At 36.9% G+C, this 22,739-nt stretch overlaps 1 protein-coding gene across 3 annotated transcripts; it reads right to left on the bottom strand.

The window, feature by feature from the left end:
- Positions 1-140: 140 nt before the first annotated feature.
- Positions 141-22,694, bottom strand: AMMECR1L (AMMECR1 like). 3 transcript variants are annotated; one of them, XM_087932998.1, is made up of 9 exons: positions 22,645-22,694; positions 20,867-20,976; positions 18,786-19,230; positions 9,123-9,233; positions 8,781-8,895; positions 7,634-7,724; positions 6,759-6,855; positions 5,380-5,439; positions 141-860 (listed from the first exon to the last, which is right to left on the bottom strand). In XM_087932998.1, the coding sequence occupies exons 3-9, from the start codon at positions 19,190-19,192 to the stop codon at positions 749-751; spliced, it is 993 nt and encodes a 330-aa protein (XP_087789124.1). In that variant the 5' UTR covers positions 19,193-19,230; positions 20,867-20,976; positions 22,645-22,694; the 3' UTR covers positions 141-748. The 3 variants fall into 3 exon arrangements, with proteins under 3 accessions (XP_087789124.1, XP_087789123.1, XP_026557079.1); XM_087932997.1 differs by lacking the exon at positions 22,645-22,694 and adding an exon at positions 22,259-22,613; XM_026701294.2 differs by lacking the exons at positions 5,380-5,439; positions 22,645-22,694 and adding an exon at positions 22,259-22,613.
- Between the last annotated feature and the right edge of the window lie 45 nt (positions 22,695-22,739).

Here is a 22,739-nt window from a genome sequence, read left to right as displayed (position 1 = left end):
GGCTACTTCCATACACAACCCATAGTGGTTTGCCTTCTTGCATGCAGTATCTTATCTAGTAAGTTACTTTCTTTTTGTGTCAAAAATAAAAGTAGCTAGGTGTATAAATTGAAACCTTCCGGATATGAATAGGCAATGCATTTTATCTGCAGTAAATTTTATTTTACTTTTTAAATCTTTGATTAATTGCCATCTTCTGCAAGGAGGAGAACTTCCAGACATACCATCCTTATAACAAGTCATAACATGTTTGCTTGGGACATGTTAGGACTACTTAGCTTATGGTAGATAAATATTAGAGATTAAAAAAAAAAGAAAATACAAATAATCTAAAAATCTTTTGTTGGACTCCGTTGCCAGACTGCCAGAAGAAATCTCCTACTTGATCAGGGGGCATTGTAATTAACAATTCAAATGAACACAGTGCAATTTAACACAGAGACAGAGCAATCTGAAGTGGTACTGCCATTCCTCAAGTTTCTTTCTATCCAACGGCAATGGTCCCAGGTACTCAGTCCAAATGAACCCTCATTCTGAAAAATGAAGTAAGCTTGGGCCTCTGAAATTCAGTTGCACTCACTTGGTAGCCCCCACCACCCATAATCAACTGGAAGGCAGACTTGGCAACGGAAGCTAGCATCATAAAATGGTGCAGTAATAGAAGTAACTGGACCAGGAAGAGGAGGCATCCGCTCCAATGATGTCGTAGCTGGCAGCTGGGGGGCGGGACTGGTCATGCAGCTTTGTGTCAGGAGTAATGATTGTAGAGGGGTGGGGCATGGAGAGTGCCATTTTGAAAACAATGCTGTCGTGAAGCCATGTATTCTGCATAACTGATTGTCACCTTTTCACTGCGGTATCTAAAAGAAAAAATGACGGATTTTTAAAAACACATTTATAAATAAAACAAACAGATCAAATTTGCCATAGATGAAACTGAAATCCTATTGCTATATGTTGATGCAATGACCTATTAAATTTTTTATCGATACAGTTCTCTTAATTTAGGCTTCTCCAAATGGTTATCGGCCAAACATAAACTTCAGAGTTATGGAAGCTGTAGACCAATAAACTGAGACAATATCAATTTTGTAGGAAAGGCTTTTTATATTGCTAAATACTCAACATGAAAAGATCAATATTCCAATAAAAAGCAGTATATTATTATCACCCTTTTCTATAGCAGTGGTCTTCCATTCACTCTGGAAACAGAATTGAAAAAGGCTTTGAAGTTGCTTCTGGAATGAAAAGATATTTCCTTCCAATTTTTGGAATGACAAACCAGAAAGTGCAAGGGATATGAAAATGTGATGTGTATATAAATTCAGTCTACCATTTTCTTACAGCAGAAGCAGACAGTTCTACAGTGGAACATTCTGGAAGGATCTTACAAAGTAATGGAGTTACCTTTTAGCTGAGGTACACTTTAAGCTTATGATGTTTTTAAAGGAGTACACAGAGATCTATGTGAAAACCCTACAGGTGCAGGATAGGGATATTAGTGATACAGATGGTTGATCATAAAACCAACTGAATAATAACCAAGACAAGGACAAATATACTGTGTTATGACAACCAATGAAACCAACCTCTTTGCTTCAATTAACTTTTCAACTCTGGCCTTAGCGGCTCAACCAAGGACTCAGAAAGAATTCTGATAGGAGAAATGGGGAACAGTCTAGTTTTTCTGTTCCCCTTTTTGTCCCTGATGACTTGGAATAGTTGGGGAGTCCCAACACTGGTTTTCTTGCTTTTTATTTTGCTTTGTTTTCTTGCTTTTTATTTGGAATATAGTTATTTATTGGTACAGTATGTGCCTGGTCCAGTGAGTCTGCAACCTGCCTGGAAATGCTTTGGATTTTCCAATTAGTATCTGACAGAAGATTGTCATGAATGGGAGTGGGGACAAATTACCTGATTGAACTAGTTAGGAAGGTGATTGCTGCCGTGATGAAGGGATTGTGGGACTGGGTAAACAGTATGGGCAGCTAACACACCCTCTCGTGTCTAGGCTGGGTGTTGGCAACTCATGGCTTCAGAGCCACATGTGGCTTTTTGATCCCTCTCCTGAGGCTCCCTGCCAACCCAGTCACGCAACCTGATCTCTGCCACGAGACACTGGCCCAACCCAGCCATGGCCGATGCCAACCTCACTAATATGAGGGCTGGCGGGGTGGGAATGGGATCTGGGAGGAAGGTATGACAGAAAGGGGAGCAGGTCTGCAGCTGAGGAATGAGCATGAGCCATGGTGGCAGTTTCCCCAAAGATCACCCTCCTTCTCCTGTGACCCCCTAACTGGATGTTGCGGGGGCGGGAGGACATGCACGATCCGGGATACCTTCCTCAAGTGAGCAGCCGGGCTCGGCTAAAGCACAGCGAAGGTGTGCAGAGTGGGCGGGTTGACCGGCTGATGGGTGAGCATCTTTGGTGAGGGCGCTGCGGTTTTCTCTGAGTCTGATTCCCAGGGTGGGCATGCAAGGTTTGACGGGGCCAGCACTTTCCCACTGCCCTGAGCTTCTTTACTCCTCCAGCTGAGTGGTGCCACCAGTGACACTGATTGAAAAGCTTCCGGGTGGTGAAAGTCCCCCATGTGACATTTAAAGCCTGCTTGGGCGCAAGAGGGGGTATCTTCACTTGTAGAAATGTGAGAGAAAGAGAGACAGACAGACAGACAGAGAGAAATTAGGAGAAAGAGACACAGAGAGAGACACAAATGAGAAAATGATGGAGGGAGAGAATGAGTGAGGAAAAAGAGAAAGAAACAAATGAGAGAGAATGGGTAGAGGAAGAGAAATGAGAGAGAGCTGGAGGGAGAGAATGAGAGAGAGGGAAATAGAGGGAAACAAATGAGAGAAAAGGGGGAGAGAAAGAAAGAGAAAGAGGAAAAAGAGAAAAAACAGAAATGAGAGGAAGAGAAAAAGAGAGAAATGAGAGAGAAAAGGGAAGAAAAAGGGAAAGACAAATGAGAAAATGATGGAGAATGAAAGAAAGGAAAAAGAGAGAAACAAATGAGAGAGAAGGGGGAAGGGGGAAACAAATGAGAAGAGGAGAAAGAAAGGAAAGAAAGAAAAGGAGAGAGGGAGAGGAAAAAGAGAAAAATAAGAAATGGGAGGGAGAGGAAGCGGAGAGAACACCGGAAGGCACAAAACCTGAGTAGGCATGGCTGGGGGGGTATCATGTGACTGAGTGGGAATGATATTGAGTTGGCTACGCCCACCCAGATTTTGTGGCTCTCAGTGTTTTCTTTTCTGTGGGAAATGGGTCCAAATCAGTGGTGGTATGCTACTGGTTCAGCCAAACCGGTAGTAAAAAGCACTACCAGTTGGCCCAAGAGGTTCCTCTGATGATCAGCTGAGAGGATAAAAGAAGCGACAAGTGCATGGGCAGATAGGAGGTTGTTCCTAGCTTTTCGTTTCTTCGTCCTCTCAGCTGATTGGTGCGTTAGGGGCGCGTGCTCAATCACCCACTGAACCGGTAGCAAACCACCACTGCAGGGGGGAAATGACAGAGCATATTAATGTTTCACTGGAGGTTAGACCTCAGGATTGGCCATAGTTGTTGGAGAAGTCATCTGCTATAACCCCAGGCAGCAAACAGCCATACATGCGTGTCGCCGACATTTCCGAGTTGAGGGATCCATGTGCTCTCTGTATTAAAACAGGGCCCAAACTGAGAAAAGGTTACTCCTTCCACTCCTCTGAACATCAAAATATTTTTCAGCCCATATAACTTCTAATTTAATATTGATGCATGCTTGATAAGGGGAACACATAGAAGGAACCAACTATAATTGAATAGTTTTAGTATTTGTTTTTCCACCTTTTTCTCTGTGATTCCTTTTTAGGTCAATTAAATCCACTAATGGCAGTAGTGACCAATAGTACTCAATGTTCTTTTCATTAGTATGGTAGGTATTATTCCTATCTGTTATTCTACTCACTACTGGATTCAAAATGTAAATATGTGGGGAAGGAATTGTTAATGTTATATTGGAAAAAAAGTGAACCAATACAGCACACATGTCAGAAATTATGAATAGAATAACAGAACATTAGCTAATCAAGTGAAACTAGGCATAAGCAGTAAAAAGAACATATTGTGTACAATGCTAGACTGTAAAATTAACTACCAACAGATGTGATGATGTATTCTAGTTTAGAGAATCTGAAAAAGAAACTAGATAAGTATATTGATTATCAATTATTACTAATATTAAGGCCACTGTCTACCTCAAGAAGCTAAGATGGCTCTAGGAGAAGAGCCCAATGCTGGGTGAGAGAGTTAAGTGCATCATAAGCTTAGTTGTTATATCCCCCAAAATGGTCCAAATCAAATCCCTCCTAAATTCTGTGGTAGAAAAGGTAGTTGGCAGCTTCAGAGGATCTTAGATGAAACAGATTTTCTAGATTCTTTTAAATCTGGTTTCAAGCCCAGCTGTGGGACAGACACTGCATTGGTCATACTTATGGCTGATCTCTAGTGAGGGTGGGATGGTGGTCGTGCAACTATCCTGATTCTCTTTTATCTCTTAGCAGCATTCAAGACCATCGACCATGGTATCCTTTTGGTCCAGCTACAGAGTTTAGGATGGAGTGGCACAGTTCTGTACTAGTTTAGTTCCTTTTTCCAAGGCCACTACCAATTGATGTTGATAGAGAGTGAGAGATCCAGCCCGACTGCTCTCTTATGTTGTACTGCAGGGCTTAGTGCTCTCTCCACTCCTATTTAACATCTACATGAATTTGCTGAGTGAGATCCTCTGTCAACATGGGTTGAGATATCATCAATACACTGATATTGACGCTTTAGATTTCCACATCTTGTGACCTAAGTAATGAGGTCACTATCCTCTCATGGTGTCTGAAGGGCTGGGACCTGAATGGAGGACAACAACTGAACCCTGGCAAGTCTGAATGGCTTTGGATGAATGGAGTTGTCCTATCCCATTCAGACTCTGTTCACAATTTAGAGGTTCTCCTGAGCTTGCATTTTCTGCTCTAAGTTCAGGTGGTGGTCACGACAGCCTTTGTACAGCTTTGGTTGGTGTACCAGCTGCAGTCTTTCCTGGATCAGGACTCTTTGTGCTCAGTCATTCAAGCCCTAATCATCTCTTATCTGAATTACTGAAATGCACTTTACACGGGGCTAGTCTTGAAATCTATTTGGAAGCTTCCACTGGTACAGAGTGTAGCAGCATGAACAAACTGTGGGGCCAGTTGAGTGACCCATGTTATGCCATTGCTGTGTGACCTACACTGGCTGCTGCTTTGTTTCTGAATGCAATTCAGGGTGTTGGTTATGACCTTTAAAGCTCTCCATAGCATAGATCCAGATTACCTGATGAGCTGTCTCATCTTGCTGAGATAAGCTTGCCCTACCTGTGTTGGCAGGAGGCCTGTTGAGGATCCTGTTGGTCAAGGAACTCCAATTGACAAGATCTAGGAGAAGAGCATTTTCTGCTGTAGCACCAGCTCTCTGGAACTTCCTGCCCTCTGGGATAAGGTTTGTCCCACCCACCTATCCTTCCACAAGGACCTGGCTTTGCGGGTTGGCCTGGGAACCCAATAGGGGAGTATGTCACTAGCGATGGCTACTGGACTAATTAGCTGACCCTACCTCTCCCCTGCATTTCCTGCTCTCCCTTTGCCTGTCTTTTTAATTTTATATTATTGTACTTCCTTTGTTTATTTTTATTATTTTATTCATTTGTTCTTGTTATGTTTACATTCTTTATCAATTTTTTTGCATTTTATTGTTGTAAGCTTCCCACAGTAGCCCCACAGCGAGATGGACAGCAAATAAATTTAACAAACAAACTCTGCCCCCCACCTCTGCCTATTCTTTTCATACAAGAACTGACTTAAATACCTGTTACAAAGGAGCAACAGTGGAAAAGAGCATTTATAATTCATGAAATTAAGCAATTCATTTTTATGTTATTAAAGTGATTCGTCTACCTAACATGATACTTTATTTCTAGAAATATCAAAGCCTAAATATTCCTAATGTTTCCATTTTATAGTATCTTTTTTCAATTTTTTAATTATTGAAAAAGAATCTTGTTTTCAAATGAATAGAAAAAAATTAAACAAGATTCCCACTAATTAATTCATAGAGTATCTTCTGGTGGGAAATAGAAGAGGGGCCTTCCATGCTGTAGCCCCTACTTTTTGGAACATTCTCCCCTCAGAGATTAGAAAGGTGCCAACCCTGTTTGCCTTTCATAAGGGACTTGGGGCTAGGAATGTGTTAAGGGCCCTATTTCTTTGCTTTACTGTTAATTAGTTATCTCGGTTGCTGCATGAAATTATACTTTGGATGTTCTTATTGTTTTTAATTGCTTTAGTTGTGTTATAGTTTTAGAACTGTAAGCTGCCCAGAGTCACTTGGTTGAGATAGGAAGCCATAGAAACTGAATAAATAAATAAAATAATAGTTTAATCCTGTTAAAACAGTAAAATTAACATTAAAAGATAACACAGATTTTTTCTCAAGATGTCATTGTTTCCTAAAATTCCTTTGTAGATTAAAAAAACCATACAATATGTAAAATATTTTATGTAAAATAAATTCTAAGTTCAAATTGTTGGCAATTTGGAGAATGGGGTGGTGGTGGTGATAATAACTATAGGATCAAGAACATCTAATTTAAAATTTAAAACTTTGCATGGAAAAAAAATAATTTTCAGAAATATGTTCTTCTAATTAGAATAAGAAGCAGTGATAATACTAATACAAAAATAACAAGAAAGTTTACCTGGTGAGTTTAATAGTTTTCCTAAAGTCATTGGTAATTGGAGCCTTAAAACCACCTTTCCTGAGCAGGGAGTCTATTGTTTGAATCTGATCCCAATCTGTTTGGAAATAACAGCAGCAGACATAAATACAAGCTTAACTTAAAAAAGAGATAGCCACTTAAAAGAAAGCTCGTTACTCAGGTTATTGATAAGCTGCTGATAAATAGCTACTGATAAATAGAATAGTAACTATAAATATTGAATATTACGTGATTAAAATTTCGTGCATGTGTATTTCAATAATAAACAACCAAAATTATCAAGTCTAATATTAGAGGTTCATACTATTTTATCTATATAGTAAACAAATATAATCATGCTTTAAAATGAAGTACACTATAGCTATAATTTAAAAATTTAAATCTACTAAATTTTCTTGTAGGGTTTAAATTATACTTTGGTATTCTCATGCAGGAAGAGCAAATGTGATTTTTCTGCATGCTGGAATAAATAATTCGAGGAATTGTATTATATTTCAGGGCAAAACATCAAAATAAATTATTGACTCAAACCATAATCTGTTTTCACTGTTTGAAAAATTTAAAAGTCCAAACAATTATGAATAATGCAGCATTTAAAACAAGACTACCACCTTGTTCCTTAACAAAAATTAGTATATAAATCTACAAATAAATAAAAACAAAATATCTTTAAAAAATCACCACCCACTGAATGTATTACTATTTTGAGTCATTTAAGGTCAAGGCCTCTGAATACTTTAGCCAAAGGTGAGGAATGGCTTTATTCAGTAGCTGTGTACGCCATCTCCATGATTTACATTTTTCATTTATACATTTTTCACTTAATATAGAATTACATTTTATTCCTAACTCACCTTGTTCCTTAGCAACTTCAGGTAAGTATGTAGCTGTGCGCTTAACACCTTTCTCATTGATGAACTCAATTCTGATCCCATGGATCCCAACCTAAAAATAGAAGTATTAAGTCATCTGGGGATGTATTTTCTGAGAAAAAGGATTCACCCTTGCCGTGGATCTTATTCAAACATCAGTCTGAAAAAAGTCTTGTCTTGCCTCCAATTCTTAGCAGTCCCAATTGGTCAAAGATAGCTTCTCAGGGTGATTTTTGCTTGGCATTTATTACCCAAGAGTAAAAGGCGACTGATTGATCCTTCTTGCTCTCTTTGTTATTCTTAATAACTGTTTCCAAATCCCTAATTTAAATGTACCCTTTTCTTTTTCTACAGTGCGCAATGCTTTAAGTGTAATTTCAGTTGTCATTGTCAAGATCATGGATATTTCTAAATTTGTTTTCCTTATTAGAACTGTTTTTATTTTTCCAGTGAAATGTCTAACTTTATTCCTTAGCTTAAGAAAACAAAGCTGTATATCACCCTTTAATATTAACTTTACTTTTTTCATTTTCATAATGAGCTGTTCTCACTTCTTTACTTTCAGAGAAGATGATATATTTTCCATATCACAATTGGCTCGTGGTTTGACTTCTAATGTTTATTTCAGCGGCTATCTCATCCAATCCTTCCATTCTTATAGAATATTTGCTAAACAAATATGGGAAAAATATTCATCTCTATCTCATTGACTTTCCTGTTCTGAACCGTTTTGTTTCTCCAATCTCTGTTGTTTCTGCACCTTTTCCTAAGAACTTGCAACCCTTTATTCCTATGGATGCCTATCAGCTCACATGTAAATTATTCTTAGCTTCATCTATTCTTCTGATTTTGATTTTAATTGCATAGGTGTCCTTATGAGGAATCCATGTTTGTGTTGCACTATTCTCAAGTTCACTGAAGCTATGAAGTTCTGTCTATGTATCAAGGTAATATTCATTTGGGAAGGACTGAAATAATTTATTCAGTAATTCAGTTTTAAATCATCCCTTTTTAAAATTTTATTCTCTAAATTCTATCATTATAACTTACTTTGTAGATATAGTACAAAATATTGATTGAATCTAAATGGCACAGAAGGATGATAGAAAAGTCAGATTCACAGTTTTACCTCCCAGTCCAAGTAGTCAGTAGCATCCTCAAAATTAGTGAGGAGGGAAACAGAGCAGAAAAGTTTAGGCAGCTCCTCACGAGTCAGGGGTGGAAATCTGCTGTCCTTAAGTGCACTAAAGTAGAAAGAGAACATGCTCACAAACATATATAAAATAGCAAATCACTGCATAATTTGGAAGTTTTACTGCATTCTAAGATTTAGTTAAATTTAAGAAAAAAAAAATACATCACTTTGGGACAGAACAGATTTATACATACTACAAGAAGTACTAAATAAAAATACAGTATGTATACAAAACTAATTGGGCTTGGTTTTCTGAGAGATCACTGTAGATTTTACCTGGTTAATGTGTATTCCCTGAGTCCTGAGTGAAGATTCATGGCAGAGAAAGTTCCAATGCAACCTCGAAGTCGTTTGTCACGGCCTGTCTTCCATGTCACAAAGAGTGGGCTGAAAATGCATAACACAAAAGCTTCAAATAATTCTTGCTGAGAAAAATGAATTAAAATATAAAAAATACGACTACATTTGCAATGAAAAATCAATGTATCCCTTTTTCAGCTTTCAATGCCTGTTTCAGTGAACTAAATTACAATCTGCTTTCCTTCTTTTATACTTTTCAAAACCTTAGAAGTACTTAAAATGACAGGTTACATTGTTTTTAAGAATGCACAGTAGTAATTCAGTAGCAGTTTTTGAAAAACATGCTCTAATAATGCTGTTACCAACACAAAGACAATAATTTCACTTGGCTTAAGTATGCAGAATATTGAGTACCTGCTTTGTTTCTGTGTAAGAAGAGAGAAAATTGCTTCTTTTGGGGGGCAATATGTTTGGATGACCTAAATCAGGATAGGTAGGCAGCATAATCCTATTGATTCTTCTGAAGTGTTCAAATGAAGGGCAGGGAATCTGAAGCTCAAACAAATTTTGCTGAATGTCAGCTACCAAATTTACTTTTTCTTTACCAGCCATACTGTTGACCACTTTTATTTAGCAACATCTGAAAGGCCACAGTGACATTTAATAGCTCTGGTAATGGTTTAGTACTTGACTGATGCTCCAGTCCAGAAGCAACATTTTATGATGGCTCTTTCCTCAAGACAAACAGGTTCCAGAAGTGTTGGGAGTATGATGTTCTTCCTCATGGAAGTCATCTTATCCTCAATGTTCATTTCATTGTCTGTATTGTTCACATTGGAGAGCCTATTTGATACAGTGGTTAAGGCATCAGGCTAGAAACCAAGGTCAATATTACAAGAATTTTTGTTATTCTGGATATAAAATACCACATTAAAAAGTCTGATCAGACAATCAAATTGCGTATCTAAGAGCACTTTAGACTCCATGCAGATAAATACACTTAAGCTCAGTTACCACAAAAGAGTTGGACAACCCACTTAACTGTTGCCAGGAAAAATATCTGTTCTTAGACAATAAACTCTTTCATCTAAAATATCAGCTTTGAACTGCGGGAAGGGATACTTCTAGATATTTGTGTGAATCTGAAAAAAAAGGTACTGTTGCTTTCATATTAAATTTAATGAGCAGATTCTTTAAAACAACATTTTTTCACATTCACTGGATAGCCTGAAAATATTGGGCTTTTTATATTACTAGAGAAAGATGAAGGCAGGAATGCTTCTAAAACATTTTTAAAGTTTGCAGTCCTGATGCACTAATTCCCTAAAGACTGGAAATAAACCTTTTGTGTTTCATTTCCTTTTTTACACTTTGTGTTTACAGACATAGCTTCAGCCTGGAATAACTAGTAGTACTAAAACTTAAATAGGTCACTGTTTCAGCCAGGTACAATGAGCTATCGTCAACAGCAAATTATACTTTTTATTTTAGTTTGAGCTTGAACATTGCATAAAATAGTAAGTTATTACTGGCAAGAAAGAATCTGAGAGCTCACATGAAAAGAAAAAGGTGCATCCAAGCCTGAAATTTTTGGGTCTATAACAATTTGCCACAGCCAACTTGCCACGGCCAATTTACTGCAGTACAAGAGTTTCACTAATATCAAAGAAATGGTGGAATAAAATTATTAAAGAAAGGATGCAAAAGTAGGAATAGAATGAAATGTGAATGACAAAAATTAAAACAATGTTTTTAATTTATTTTAAATAATTAAATTAAATTGTTAAATTGTCCCATGGCAAGTTGTTCCATGGCGAGTTGACCATGGCAAATTATCCTGGCTGTGGTGAATTGGCTGTGGCAAGTTGGCCGCAATGAGTTGGCTGTGGCGAGTTGTTCCATGATGGCTATTTATCGTAAAAGGGCAGATAATTGGAACTGCTACAGTGTTAAAGCGGTCCTCTGAACCAAATCTAAATAAATTGTTCAAGAATTATTTTTTATGAAGAAATTCTAAAATCAGGATAATTTCATGGCTAACTTAGATTAAATTTAGTTTTTCTAATTCCTAAAGATAATCAGAGAAAATACAATAATTGTGGTACCATTTGCTTTTAATTTGTTGGCTATGCATATTCATGCATCTATCAAATCTGTGTTTTTAATTTTATATTAGTCTAATGTGCTTTTAAAAAATCTTAATTGTTACCCTCTGTATTACCTTCTGATCTAGTTTCTGAGTTCTTCAGTATGCTACACTTCTGTTGATATCCAATGATATCATCAGTGGAATTAAACTAGTTGCAAAAAGTATTCCAGATCTAAATCTGAAGCTCATTGTAGCTATCTAGTATAGAGTTTTCAGTTTTGTTTCTATTTTTAACAACATGGTGAAAAATGCTACAAAAACTTAGTTTGCTGGACCATTAATTCAAGCATACAATAATCTGGATGAAAATTAACATTGCCATGTCTATCTGAAAAATAAGCCTGCTGTTCCATTTCTTTATCTGAGCAGCAAATAATCTATTAATATTTGTCTTTTTTTGCTTATATTTTAAATCAGCTCTTGCAATTTGTAATGTTATTGTTATGTAAACTATTTTTTAATATAAGCCTGAAATCCTTGATAACAGTAATCCCATTAAAAGCCACAGTAAAAACAAAATAGCTACAGAATCACAAATTTGATTCTGATGTAGATTCTGTCTGTGTCCTGCAATTAAAACTTCTTTAGCATACTACCGTAATAAAGAGCAAATGATAAACTTTCCAAATTGGGAAGCAGCTTTGTTTCATAAACACCATGGAAATAACAATTAAAATGTAGTTTAAGCAAACATATAGTTACTCTTTGATTCATTTATACACTAAAATATGCAGATTTTTAAAAACACATTTCTTAATTCAAACTACAGATTACTCCCTTAGCTTTTTGTTTGGTTAACATTGTTTTCCAACTTAAATAAAGATTAGACTGCTTAACAATCTTATAAAGTAAAATATGCTACTCTCAGTTTAGAATTTCTTTAGATTTAGACTTATCCCTACAAAGGAAACAAAACATAGTGAGAAATAAACATGATTTTTTTTTCAAAACTGGTATTGACTACAGTACATAAAAACTTTGTTTTTGGAATTCCAAGCTGGAAGCCAAGAATTCTGTACTGCTAGGATTGTTAGCCACTGGTAAAACATTTAATAATTTTTCAGTGCCATGGATACACTGAAAGGTACACTGAAATAGCTCTTGTATATTAAAAAAACAATAAGGGTTAAAAGAAATAAAATTCTGCATCTTTTTAAAAATAATAAGCTAACTTTAAAATATAAGCATTTAAACACGTTTTGAACTCAGACTTACTATTCAAATAGACTTTTAGGCAAATAGGTGGATATGACTTAAAAAAAACATGCCTCCTGAAACACTCTCAGTCTTGTAGAAATTGTAAATTAAATTTAAATTTCAAGTGGAATCTGCAACAAAGCACTGCAATATAGAGTCCTCTTGTACAGGATAACAATTAACATCTTCTTTTTCAGGATAATTTCCCCTTACCCTCCTTATCTGCTCCCTTATGAACACCTTTCATATACATTGTGCAAGGACAATGTGCTCTTCCTCTCAAGAACTTTTTCAGTGAAGTTTTTCCATTACTTTTGCAAACCTTAGAGTTAACAGAAGATTCCCAATTATTCCTCCTCATTATTGGACAATATTATTTACTGCAAAAAGAGTCTCATTTATGGAACAAAAGCCTTTTTTGTAGCTCTAGATTTTGCTGCATACTTTATATATGATTTGATACTTTGTAATAAAAACAGGAGACACTAAATTTGAAAAAAGCAAAATGCATATATAGAAGTAAAAACTGTTGCATTCCACATTGCCTAACCTATAATAATCTTAACATGGAGAAAATGTTTTCCTCCCCATCAACAGTAGCCAAGCACAAAGAACTTCACCCATAATGGTGTTTGTTTCTTTTTACTGAGTTCTGTGTTATAAACTCACCAAGCAGATTTTATTCCAACAGCCATGGTTAAACAATTTTAACACTGTGATGAGTAATCCAGCAACTTCTGCACTGTGATTAAAAAAAACCAACTATCCCCAATCACTTTTCTACCAAATAAAACATGATTATCAATACAGATATTATATATCAGGGCACACTGAGGTTCAGATAGTAGAATTCTCCCAGAATTAATATGCAATTTTCAATTACTGTATGGAACAATCATCATTTATCAAGGAGGCTCTAAAAACCTGAAGACATAAATTCAAGTCCTATTGTGAGAAATAGTAAGTAAGATCCAATTCATCTTCCACATACATTGAGGGCTAAAATTAAGTTAGACACAAGCATGAAATAGTAGGCAGAACTAGAACACACATTAGTCTAGAGCAACTCCTTACACCATCATCAAATATATTCCCTATATATTATCTATATACAAGTTCAGACATTTACACCTTTAGTTCACAGGTTGTAAAGGAACATTAGATCTTTATTGAATTATAGCAGTAACATATACAATAACTTTCAGTTCAAGCTCTGGATGCAATCTCACAATAAAAGAAGTTGGGAGAAGTCCACACAAACAGATATACATATGTTCTCTTAAGTAACCAAGAGAATGCCAAATAATGCCAGCATAAGACAGCTTGCTATTAATAAGATAGCTTTTCTCCCTCAACCAATGTTAAATGACTGTCTTGTTTACAGAACCAGAAACCAGGCCTCCTGTTGAAGGCCTACTTTGTTAGTATAACTGAAACTCAAATGGTTAGATGAGAGAACCATCTATGCACCAAACCTTAATAGTAAGAAATCTCTTTTTAACCAGTATGATTCTGAACAATAGAAACCAGGTGTTAAGTGAACATTACCATCTATACTAACAAAAAGACAAGCGCTGCAATAAAGTGAAATCCTTATTTTTATTGTAAATATGTGTCCCACCTTTCTACATGTAGCGCTTACAGTGCTGTAGTTCTCAAAACCACAGAGAAGGGATTGAAAACTACCCAGTCACAGTTTATAAAAGTAGTGGGTGTGGGTATTCTTGCTTAATCTTCCATAGAGAACATTGCTTCACTTGTTCTGTAACTGGTTGCTGAAATATGGAACCTATTGGAATATGTTTGGCAACCACTCAATGAAATAGTTGGAATCACATTGGTCTGGTTTTGCTGTAAGTTTTCCTTGTAGTCTGCATGGCATTGAGAATGGAAAATATCCAGCCCTCCACATCTAGCAAGTAGAGTATGTAGAAATCTAAAGATATAAAGAGAGAGTAACAATTAGCAGGTATAAAGCACAAGTCTCTGACTCTAAATACATAGTACTTATTTGTGAAGAAACCACTTAATACTGCTGTAGATGCTCAAATGGTGTATGTAGCAAATCTTACCCTAAATATTCACCTTTCACTGAAGAAAACCTCTGTATGTTTATTCTTGTGTTCAGGTTTTGATGCTGTGAGGCAAAAGGGATCAAAAATGATTTTGATTAAAAGGAGCAAGATTTAGAATGCCTAGCTTTCGCTAACAGTTATTTATTTGCATTTACTGTTTTCACAGCTACTAGAGTACATACAATAAGCCTTTGGTGCATCAAAGTATTGTAGAAGAAAATATCTATTTGCTGATAAAATTAGTCAAAATGCAGCTTTCATTTTTTTTTATTGGAAGGGGTGGGACTATTTACTGGAACTGTATTCTTGTATGGTTTCAAGCCCTACAAGTTTGGCCAATTTAGGAAACAAAGATTTTTCATTGCTTATTGAGTAATGTAATGTAATTGAAATGTAACTGAGATGTTTACCAAGTAAATTCATAGCTTGTATGGATTGTAATTAAGGTAGAGTTAATCTGGGTCATCTTTTTCATGTTTCTCCCTTCCCCCACTTGTGCCCCTATTTCCTTCTCCCTTAACTGTCTTGCTACCACTCTGTGTTCCCAAAGCCTCTTTGGCATTCCACCATACATAACTTACCTGTTCAAGATGCTTTGTCCTTTTATCCCAATTATAGGAGTAGTTGACGATAGACGTTCATGTCTTAGGGTAAGGTAGCTCTTGGGAGTTCTCTGACAAATGTCAGCAGTATCCTCTGGACAGGTTGAACTATTGTACAAAGTATTCTTCTGTATTTCTCATCACCACATAGCCCCTTAGTCAGTTGCAAATGTTCTATCATTCTCATTATCACACTGTTTCTCTCCCTTCTTCTCTCATATACCCAGACAAGAGCATACCCTAATATTTCAGCTAGACATCTTGTCTGGAGTTTATATACTGGTAAAGATACACTGGGATTGAAGGCAGGGTTAGTCGAAATCTTAACTACACCATAGCAACATTGGAGTTCTCTCATGTTTTGATTTTGTCTCCATTAAATATAAGGGGACATTTCCAATCACACCAACCCCTTTATCAGTGTAATGCTATTAGGATGAAACACAGTTCCTCTTACAGTATCCTATTGGCAGAACATCATAATAATAAGGATATGTTTATGTATTACATTTTTACTTAGAAGAGTAAATCTCAAAATCAGCCGGCAAAGAAATTTTCATTAAATCCTTTTTCCACTGGCATGGCTACCATAGTGATGGGCATCTTAGTTAAGACTCCATTTGAAATTGTTTGTACACAATTGTATTTTGTTAAGCTAAGGCCAGTGTAATTCCCTGTTAGATCCTGTGCCATTCTAAGCTGGAAGTTAGTTCTGAATGTTATACTGCACAACTCATTTTAAGTCCTTTGCTGTTCAACATATTTATAAGCAATTTGATTAAAGGATTACTATCTATGATTATCAAATTTGCTCATGACATGAAGATGGGGGGAGAGCAAACCTCTCAATACATAATACAAAGATTCAGGAAGATCCTGATAAACTCAAATAAGTAGCAAAAGCAGCAAGATGAAATTCATAACTACAAATCTAGAGTCTTATACCAAAATAGGAAAAAACTAAGTGTGCATAAGGGGGGTATGATACAGGCAGCAATATATATCAAAAGGATTTAGTAGATTACAAGCAGAATATGACCCAACAATGTTGTGCAGCTCCAAAAAAATGAAACAAGAAAAAGCAATCCTAAGCTGTATTAATAGAAGTATAATATCAGGATCAATATAAATCATAGTTCCTCTCTTCTGAATTAATCAGACTAGTACTAGAATACTACATCCAGTTATTGGCACATATTTTAGAAAATATATGGTCAAACTAGAACATGCCCAATAGGAGCAACCAACATGATAAAAGGCTTGGAAAGCAAAAAAACAACAAATTATGAGGAGCAGGTAGAGGTTTTGCTATATTTAGCTTGAAATAGTAAACACTTCAGAAAGAAGGCAGATGTCATAAAATCTCTGAAAGGCAATCCTATCAGAAAGAATTGTTTAGAGCTGTTCCAGAAAACAGGACAACCAAAAATGGGTTTAATTAGCAGGTTTAACTAGAACATCAAAAAAAAAAAAGGAAAGAACTGTTCAGTATGGTAGATTGTTTAAGCAGAGGTGTTTAAATAGAGGCTGGATTAGCAGCTGTAGGCAATGTTGTAGTACTACCATAGATTTGTACATCATCAGGAGGATGAATCTCCAAGTTAACTTCCAACCTTCATTATACAAGTAGCATTTCATAGTGAATACAGACTATAGGAAATAATATCCAACTACTGAAGTCAAATGTTATAAGTGTGGCTGAAAACAAATGCAATATAACATGCTTCACGTGGGCCAAGAAACTGTCAAAGTATCACCAGCATTCATTCATTCATTCATACATAATATTAATATTTTGCAGAAATATTTTGCCATGGGATAAAACTCTGTTAAGTATATGTCTAGATATTTATTACATTTATATCTGACGACTTCTTCAGGAGTTCAAGGTATACCATATATAACACTCCCTCTCTAATACTTCTCACAAGATCATGGGGAGTTTAGGCAGAAAAGGGCTGGCACAAAGACACTCAGTGAGCTTCCATGGCTGCGAGTACTGTAATTTGAACCTAGGCCTCCCCAGTCTTCATTCAACATGTTCACCATTAACCCATATTGCTTTATTGAAGTCTTTCCAGTTATTAATTATTAAAATATTTCCAGATATTAATATATTCATATTTTTTCATATTCTTTTAAAAGTTATAACCGTATAGACCAAAATGTTCACGGGCACATACTGATGTAGCTACAGTTGAACACTACACTAATCCAAGGATTACTGAATAAATCAAAATGCTTGTTTCACATAACACTTTAAATCATAAACTAAACAAAGTAATCAACACAATTTATTAAACCATGAAGTAGCCAATAATATTTTATCCTAGAATGTTGTGCAAAGTCACACTGCATGTATTCAGTTACAAACTATGCTTCAGGAAATGTATGAATTACAAAGCTGGGAAACAGTATAAATTGACCCTATATGTTCATTTAAACCACAACTTTTAATATTTGAATATGATATTGAATTATCCAATTTTTCTTGGTATAAGCATATTTTTAATAAGCATAGGATATATACTACATTCTATTAGATTATATTACTTTATCCGAATACCACCTCTCTGGTAGTTACCAATTCTTCCAAACGTATGTAAGAAACTATGTAAAATTGTCATCATTCAACATACTACTTATTGCTCTACTGGGAAGGCAAGCTGAACTTCATGTATGGTTGATTTTGTTTAACATAAATTGAATTCAGAGTGATTATTAACTAATTACATGAGCAATACATGGGATCAGTGCAGTATAACTGGTCAGTATAACTGACAATTTTAGTTATACATGAGATTTTATTCCTTTAAGAAACTCTTCGTCTTAAAAAAAAAAAAAGCAATGCCACATCCTGAATCAGGACAAACTCAATCTTCCTTGGTACCCATCAATCTTCCTTGGTAGCTATCATGAATCCAACAGCAATGATGAGAAATTACTGTTGTATCCAGATTTCTGATGCAGAAAAAAGACATGGAAACGTATCATATACATCAGAAACTCTAGAAAAGAAGTGCGACAACAAGGTACCACTGTTGCTTCTGTTCCCCTTCTAGATTGTTCTGTTTTGGGGATAGTTCAATAGTTTCCAGAAGAAAATCCTTGAAACTGGATTTTGGAATACCATGCTTCAGATTATTTTCATTTCAGGGGATTTAAACTAACCTGAAACAGTGACAAATCAACTAATTCCTTCGATAAATTAGAGAAAAGAAAATTCTGTATTCCTTGACAACATTTGTAAGTACAGCTCTTTTTGATACCTTAATTATGAAGTCTTATTCATACTGCGATATTCAATAAGCTCAATGCCGATTAGAATGAAAAAGATGGGGACAAATCATAATAGCTGTTTTAGTCTACTGTTCGACTTTCTTTCCTCAACTGTCCATGTCCTAATGCTCTCCAACTACCACTGCACAGAGTTGTTTCATCTCATAAACACTAATATGCATGCTTTCTGTTTATAGCAGACAGTTTTATATGTTAAACCATCTACAAAAACAACTATTTTAGATTTCTTAGCAGATAACCTGAATTTTGAATAACTCTTGCATTATCCTTTTGGATGGATATTCAGTTTCCCTCCCATGCCCATAAATTTACTCACTAGGGATCATTGGTAAATCGAGGAAGTCGTGGCTGAGGGAAACCATAAAGATGACAGTAGAGTACATCAAAGCAGTAGCAGCACATCTCCGCTGTCACGACTAGATTTTTGGTGCTGTTGGCAGTTCCATTAGGCCGGGCAAGTGGGCTCAATGCTCCTGAAGTGGGATTCATTCGAGTAATTGGAGAATTTCCGGGGCATAAAGTCAAATCTGAGACATTCTCCCTTCCACTGCCCCCATCTGCATGCTGGTGGTTCTGAAGAGGACCTGAACTAGAGACTGGCACAGTTGTGGCTTGATTCCCGTGACTATGTGTTCCACTTCCAGACAATTTGGGTTTCTTTACCCCACAACAGCCTGCTGCCAACTTGGGCTCAAGTGGAGGAACACAGCGTCTTTTTCCCATCCTGATTCAGCACCTACTGTCTGAAGCACTGTAGAACCCTGATAAAACACACAATATGCAACATATGTCATTTCATTAATGAAAAAAATATACAACAAAGTACTTTTTCCAGTAATAAAACAGCGTAGTTCATATTATAACATACATATTATACAAGAAAACTGGCATATGGCATAGCTAAAAATTAAACAGAAACAAACTGAGATTATATGACATCAAAAGTTACTTTAAAAATGTATCAGCAATTCAAGACTAATCAGAAAACGCTAGACTACCCTCTTATGTAGCCCTCAAATTATGACAGCAATTGGGAACAAGGATTGCTGTTGCTAAGTAATGTGGTCATAAAGTGTGGTGTCATATGAACACATCACTTAGCAATGGCAATCCTGGTTACCACTGTAATACCGAGATATGCTAGTTGCTAAGTGGAAAGTGGCAGAAGTTCTATGGAAGGCGTATGGGAGTGACACAGAGGACGGGGGTGTTGCAGGGGGTATCGAAGCAAGGGAAGGCCGATGCGGGCTGTGCAAGTTACGGGAGGTAGGAGAGGAGCTTTCAAGAGTGATGCTTCAACTAATATCTCGTCTAACCCAAAACTGTTGTTTTGAAGACATCTTGGCTGCTTGAGGGCTTTGGAAATATTCCAAGCTGAAACCAGAATGAGTTCTAAAATGCTTGAAACCACATGTTTCATACTTGAAATGGGACATATTGTGAAATTTGAACTTGAAAAATTTTAAAATGTGCAGATCTCTACTTTTGGAAATAATAGTCAGAGAAACCCAAGAATGATATTTCTTCTTGGTTAGACTTCTGTTCCTATTAAAAAAATATTCTGGATCAAGACAGATGGTTATCCATACATGCTATTTATTAGGACAAAAACAATTTTTCCTTCTTTGCAGCCACCCTGCATGGTCTTCTAGAAACAAAATGGCCGTATCTTGTTATCTTTATATTTAATGAGTGCATCATCCATTCTTGGAAGTGTTATTTCCTCAGTTATAATTGGGCAATTTGTGCAATGTGGTATAAGTGATCCCTAATGATTCTGATCAGGGAATCCCAAATGATAACATAGATTCTTCAATCTCTGGCAGAAGAGCTGTTTCTGCAGCATAACTAGCTTTATTTCAAATTATAAAGTGAGCAGAAAAAAAGGCTTTGCTGTAGGGCTCAAACTTTGAACAAGATTGAAACAAATGGTTACCCAAATTGTGATAAGGATATGCAAAATTTGTAAAAATATTTAAAAATGTTCAATTACATATTTTCCACTGGCAGCTAAATATGCTGAGTAAAACTTCAGCATGCAATATATGTTTATGCTAAATTGATATTGTTTACAACTATGTGAAGGAACTGTATACTAATACTATGTGCAAAAGCTCTAAAATGTGTATACAAAATGCAGGTATTTAACACAATACTTCATGTTAAATATTTGTAAATATCAGCCTCCAAAAAATTAAGAATTAAGTACCTATTCAGTTCCTTTTTAGAGAGAAAGAAAATAAGAGGAAAAAGTTATATAGCTAGAAGATAACCTTCCTACTTTGCTGGAGTGTGGAACAGCAGGAGCTGTCACAACTGTTAGCGTCACCATTTACAAGCTATTTGCTTTTTTATACTATAAAGCTTTTGTATATTAGGCTTCAGATAAATGCTTACTGAAAGCAGAAACCTTGTACTGCCAAGGGGGAAGTGGACAGGTGGAAGGGGAAGCTATTTTATTTCTGGAATGAATTTCCTTTTCTCACGGCCCATTCCTGTTTCCAAATCTGAAAAGAAAGAAATAAAACCTATAAATTTTCAGATGTAGTTGAACACCAGTATACTGTTAGACCGTCAACAGACTTGCAAAAGTGACTAAAAATATATTGTAAAATATTTCCTATATGAGGGAATTTTTTTTCCTTGTCTCCCTTCCCCATTCATCTTTCTTATATTTCACTCTTGAAGCCTTTATTTAAATACATTTTATATTACAAATAAAAGGTACACACACACACACACACACACACTTATTCTTTTAAAGTAACTTTATCTCAGTGTCTGGAACAAATTTTCTTTAATATATAGCTATATGGGGGGGTATTGTAGAAAAAAATGAGCAAAGTAAAGTAGAATAATACAAATTATTAGAAATATCTAAGAACAAGGAGGAACAAGGACATTATCACTGAACTATGTACCACTTCTGGAATAAAAAGATTAGCATTTGCAAAAGAAAGTGACCTGGAATAACAAAACCCACTATTAGAGCAATGTCTATAGAGGAAATCAAGAGTTTTCAGAAAATCCTCAGCATATTTTTTGCAACATTCAAGTTGTGAATTTTACTTCTAATTAAGGCACAATTATACGCATACTTAAATTTCCCTTGATTCCTTCCCTAAGTAAAAAAAAGGTAGAATATTGTGAATGAGTTTAGCTTACTGTAGCTGCAATTCTAAGAACATATTAGGGACTAGTACTGCTGTGAGGCATGTTCCTGTATAGAGGCACCACAGCATATACAGTACAGTACAGAGCAAGGAACAACCTGGATTATTTTAGCAACTGCAAAAAAATCTAACTTGGATTCTCTTCATTCATACAATTTCCCAACACCATGCTATATAATTTAACATGACAGGAAAGCAGCAAGGAAAAGGAAGCTTGCCAAAGTCACCCAGTGAGCTCGATCCGCTTCAACCGGGGCGTTTTGAGCCTTAATGGGGCTAAGAACCTGGCAATCAAATAGGCTCAGGAACCCCCGGACCCGAGGCGAAGTAGCAGAGCAGAACAAACGTGAAGGGACCCGCTGGCCTGGCAGGAAAGGGAGGCAGAAAGGAAAAGCTTCCAAGATCGCCGACAGGCAAGGAGACAGTCGGACAAGGAGCTTCACATGAAGGTCTGAAGCTTCGCCTGCGGGGTAAGAGGCGAGGCAAGCGGTCTGCGGTGAGATCTGAGGAGAGCCCGAAAGGCTGGCTATACTCTGCCTGCTTCCCCCCCCCCCACATCCTCCTCTCCCCTCCCCCAGGGACGGGGCTGCCCCAAAAAGAGCCCGGCACGGCGCACCTTTTCTTTCCTTGACGCGAAGACAGTTCCCTATTCCAGTTACTTTTCAACCTAACCACCGCCGTCGCCACCACCACCGCCGCCGCCACCGCCGCTCCTCCTGCTCTTGCCTCCCCGCCGCCGCCGCCGCCACCTCTACTACCCCGCGCTTCATGGAGCCATGGGCCAGGGCGGGCGAGAGCTGGAGAAGTGGACCCAGCGGGGCAGGGGAAGGGAGGACAAGACAGGCCGTGGGAAAGAACCGCACAGCAGAATCGGGCGAAGAAGCGCGGAGTAGCCGCCGGCTAAACAGAGCTGAAGCAAGGCAGGAGAGCCCAGGTCCTCCACCTTCCCGGCGGCCCTTTCTTTTGAGTGTGAGGTAATGGGAGAGGAATGTGCACACCGACCTCCCATCGGCCCCATGAAAACCATAGACAGAGCGAGGACAGTTTCTCCAAAAAGAACCATAGATTACAGGAACTTCCACCCGCCGCATAGGGAG

Source organism: Pseudonaja textilis, chromosome 4, assembly GCF_049901715.1.
Source record: "Pseudonaja textilis isolate UNSWEBS1 chromosome 4, rPseTex1.2, whole genome shotgun sequence".
NCBI classification, from domain to species: Eukaryota; Metazoa; Chordata; class Lepidosauria; order Squamata; family Elapidae; genus Pseudonaja; species Pseudonaja textilis.
Note: the sequence above shows the minus strand (reverse complement) of the source record. Positions and strands in the feature narration are given on the sequence as shown.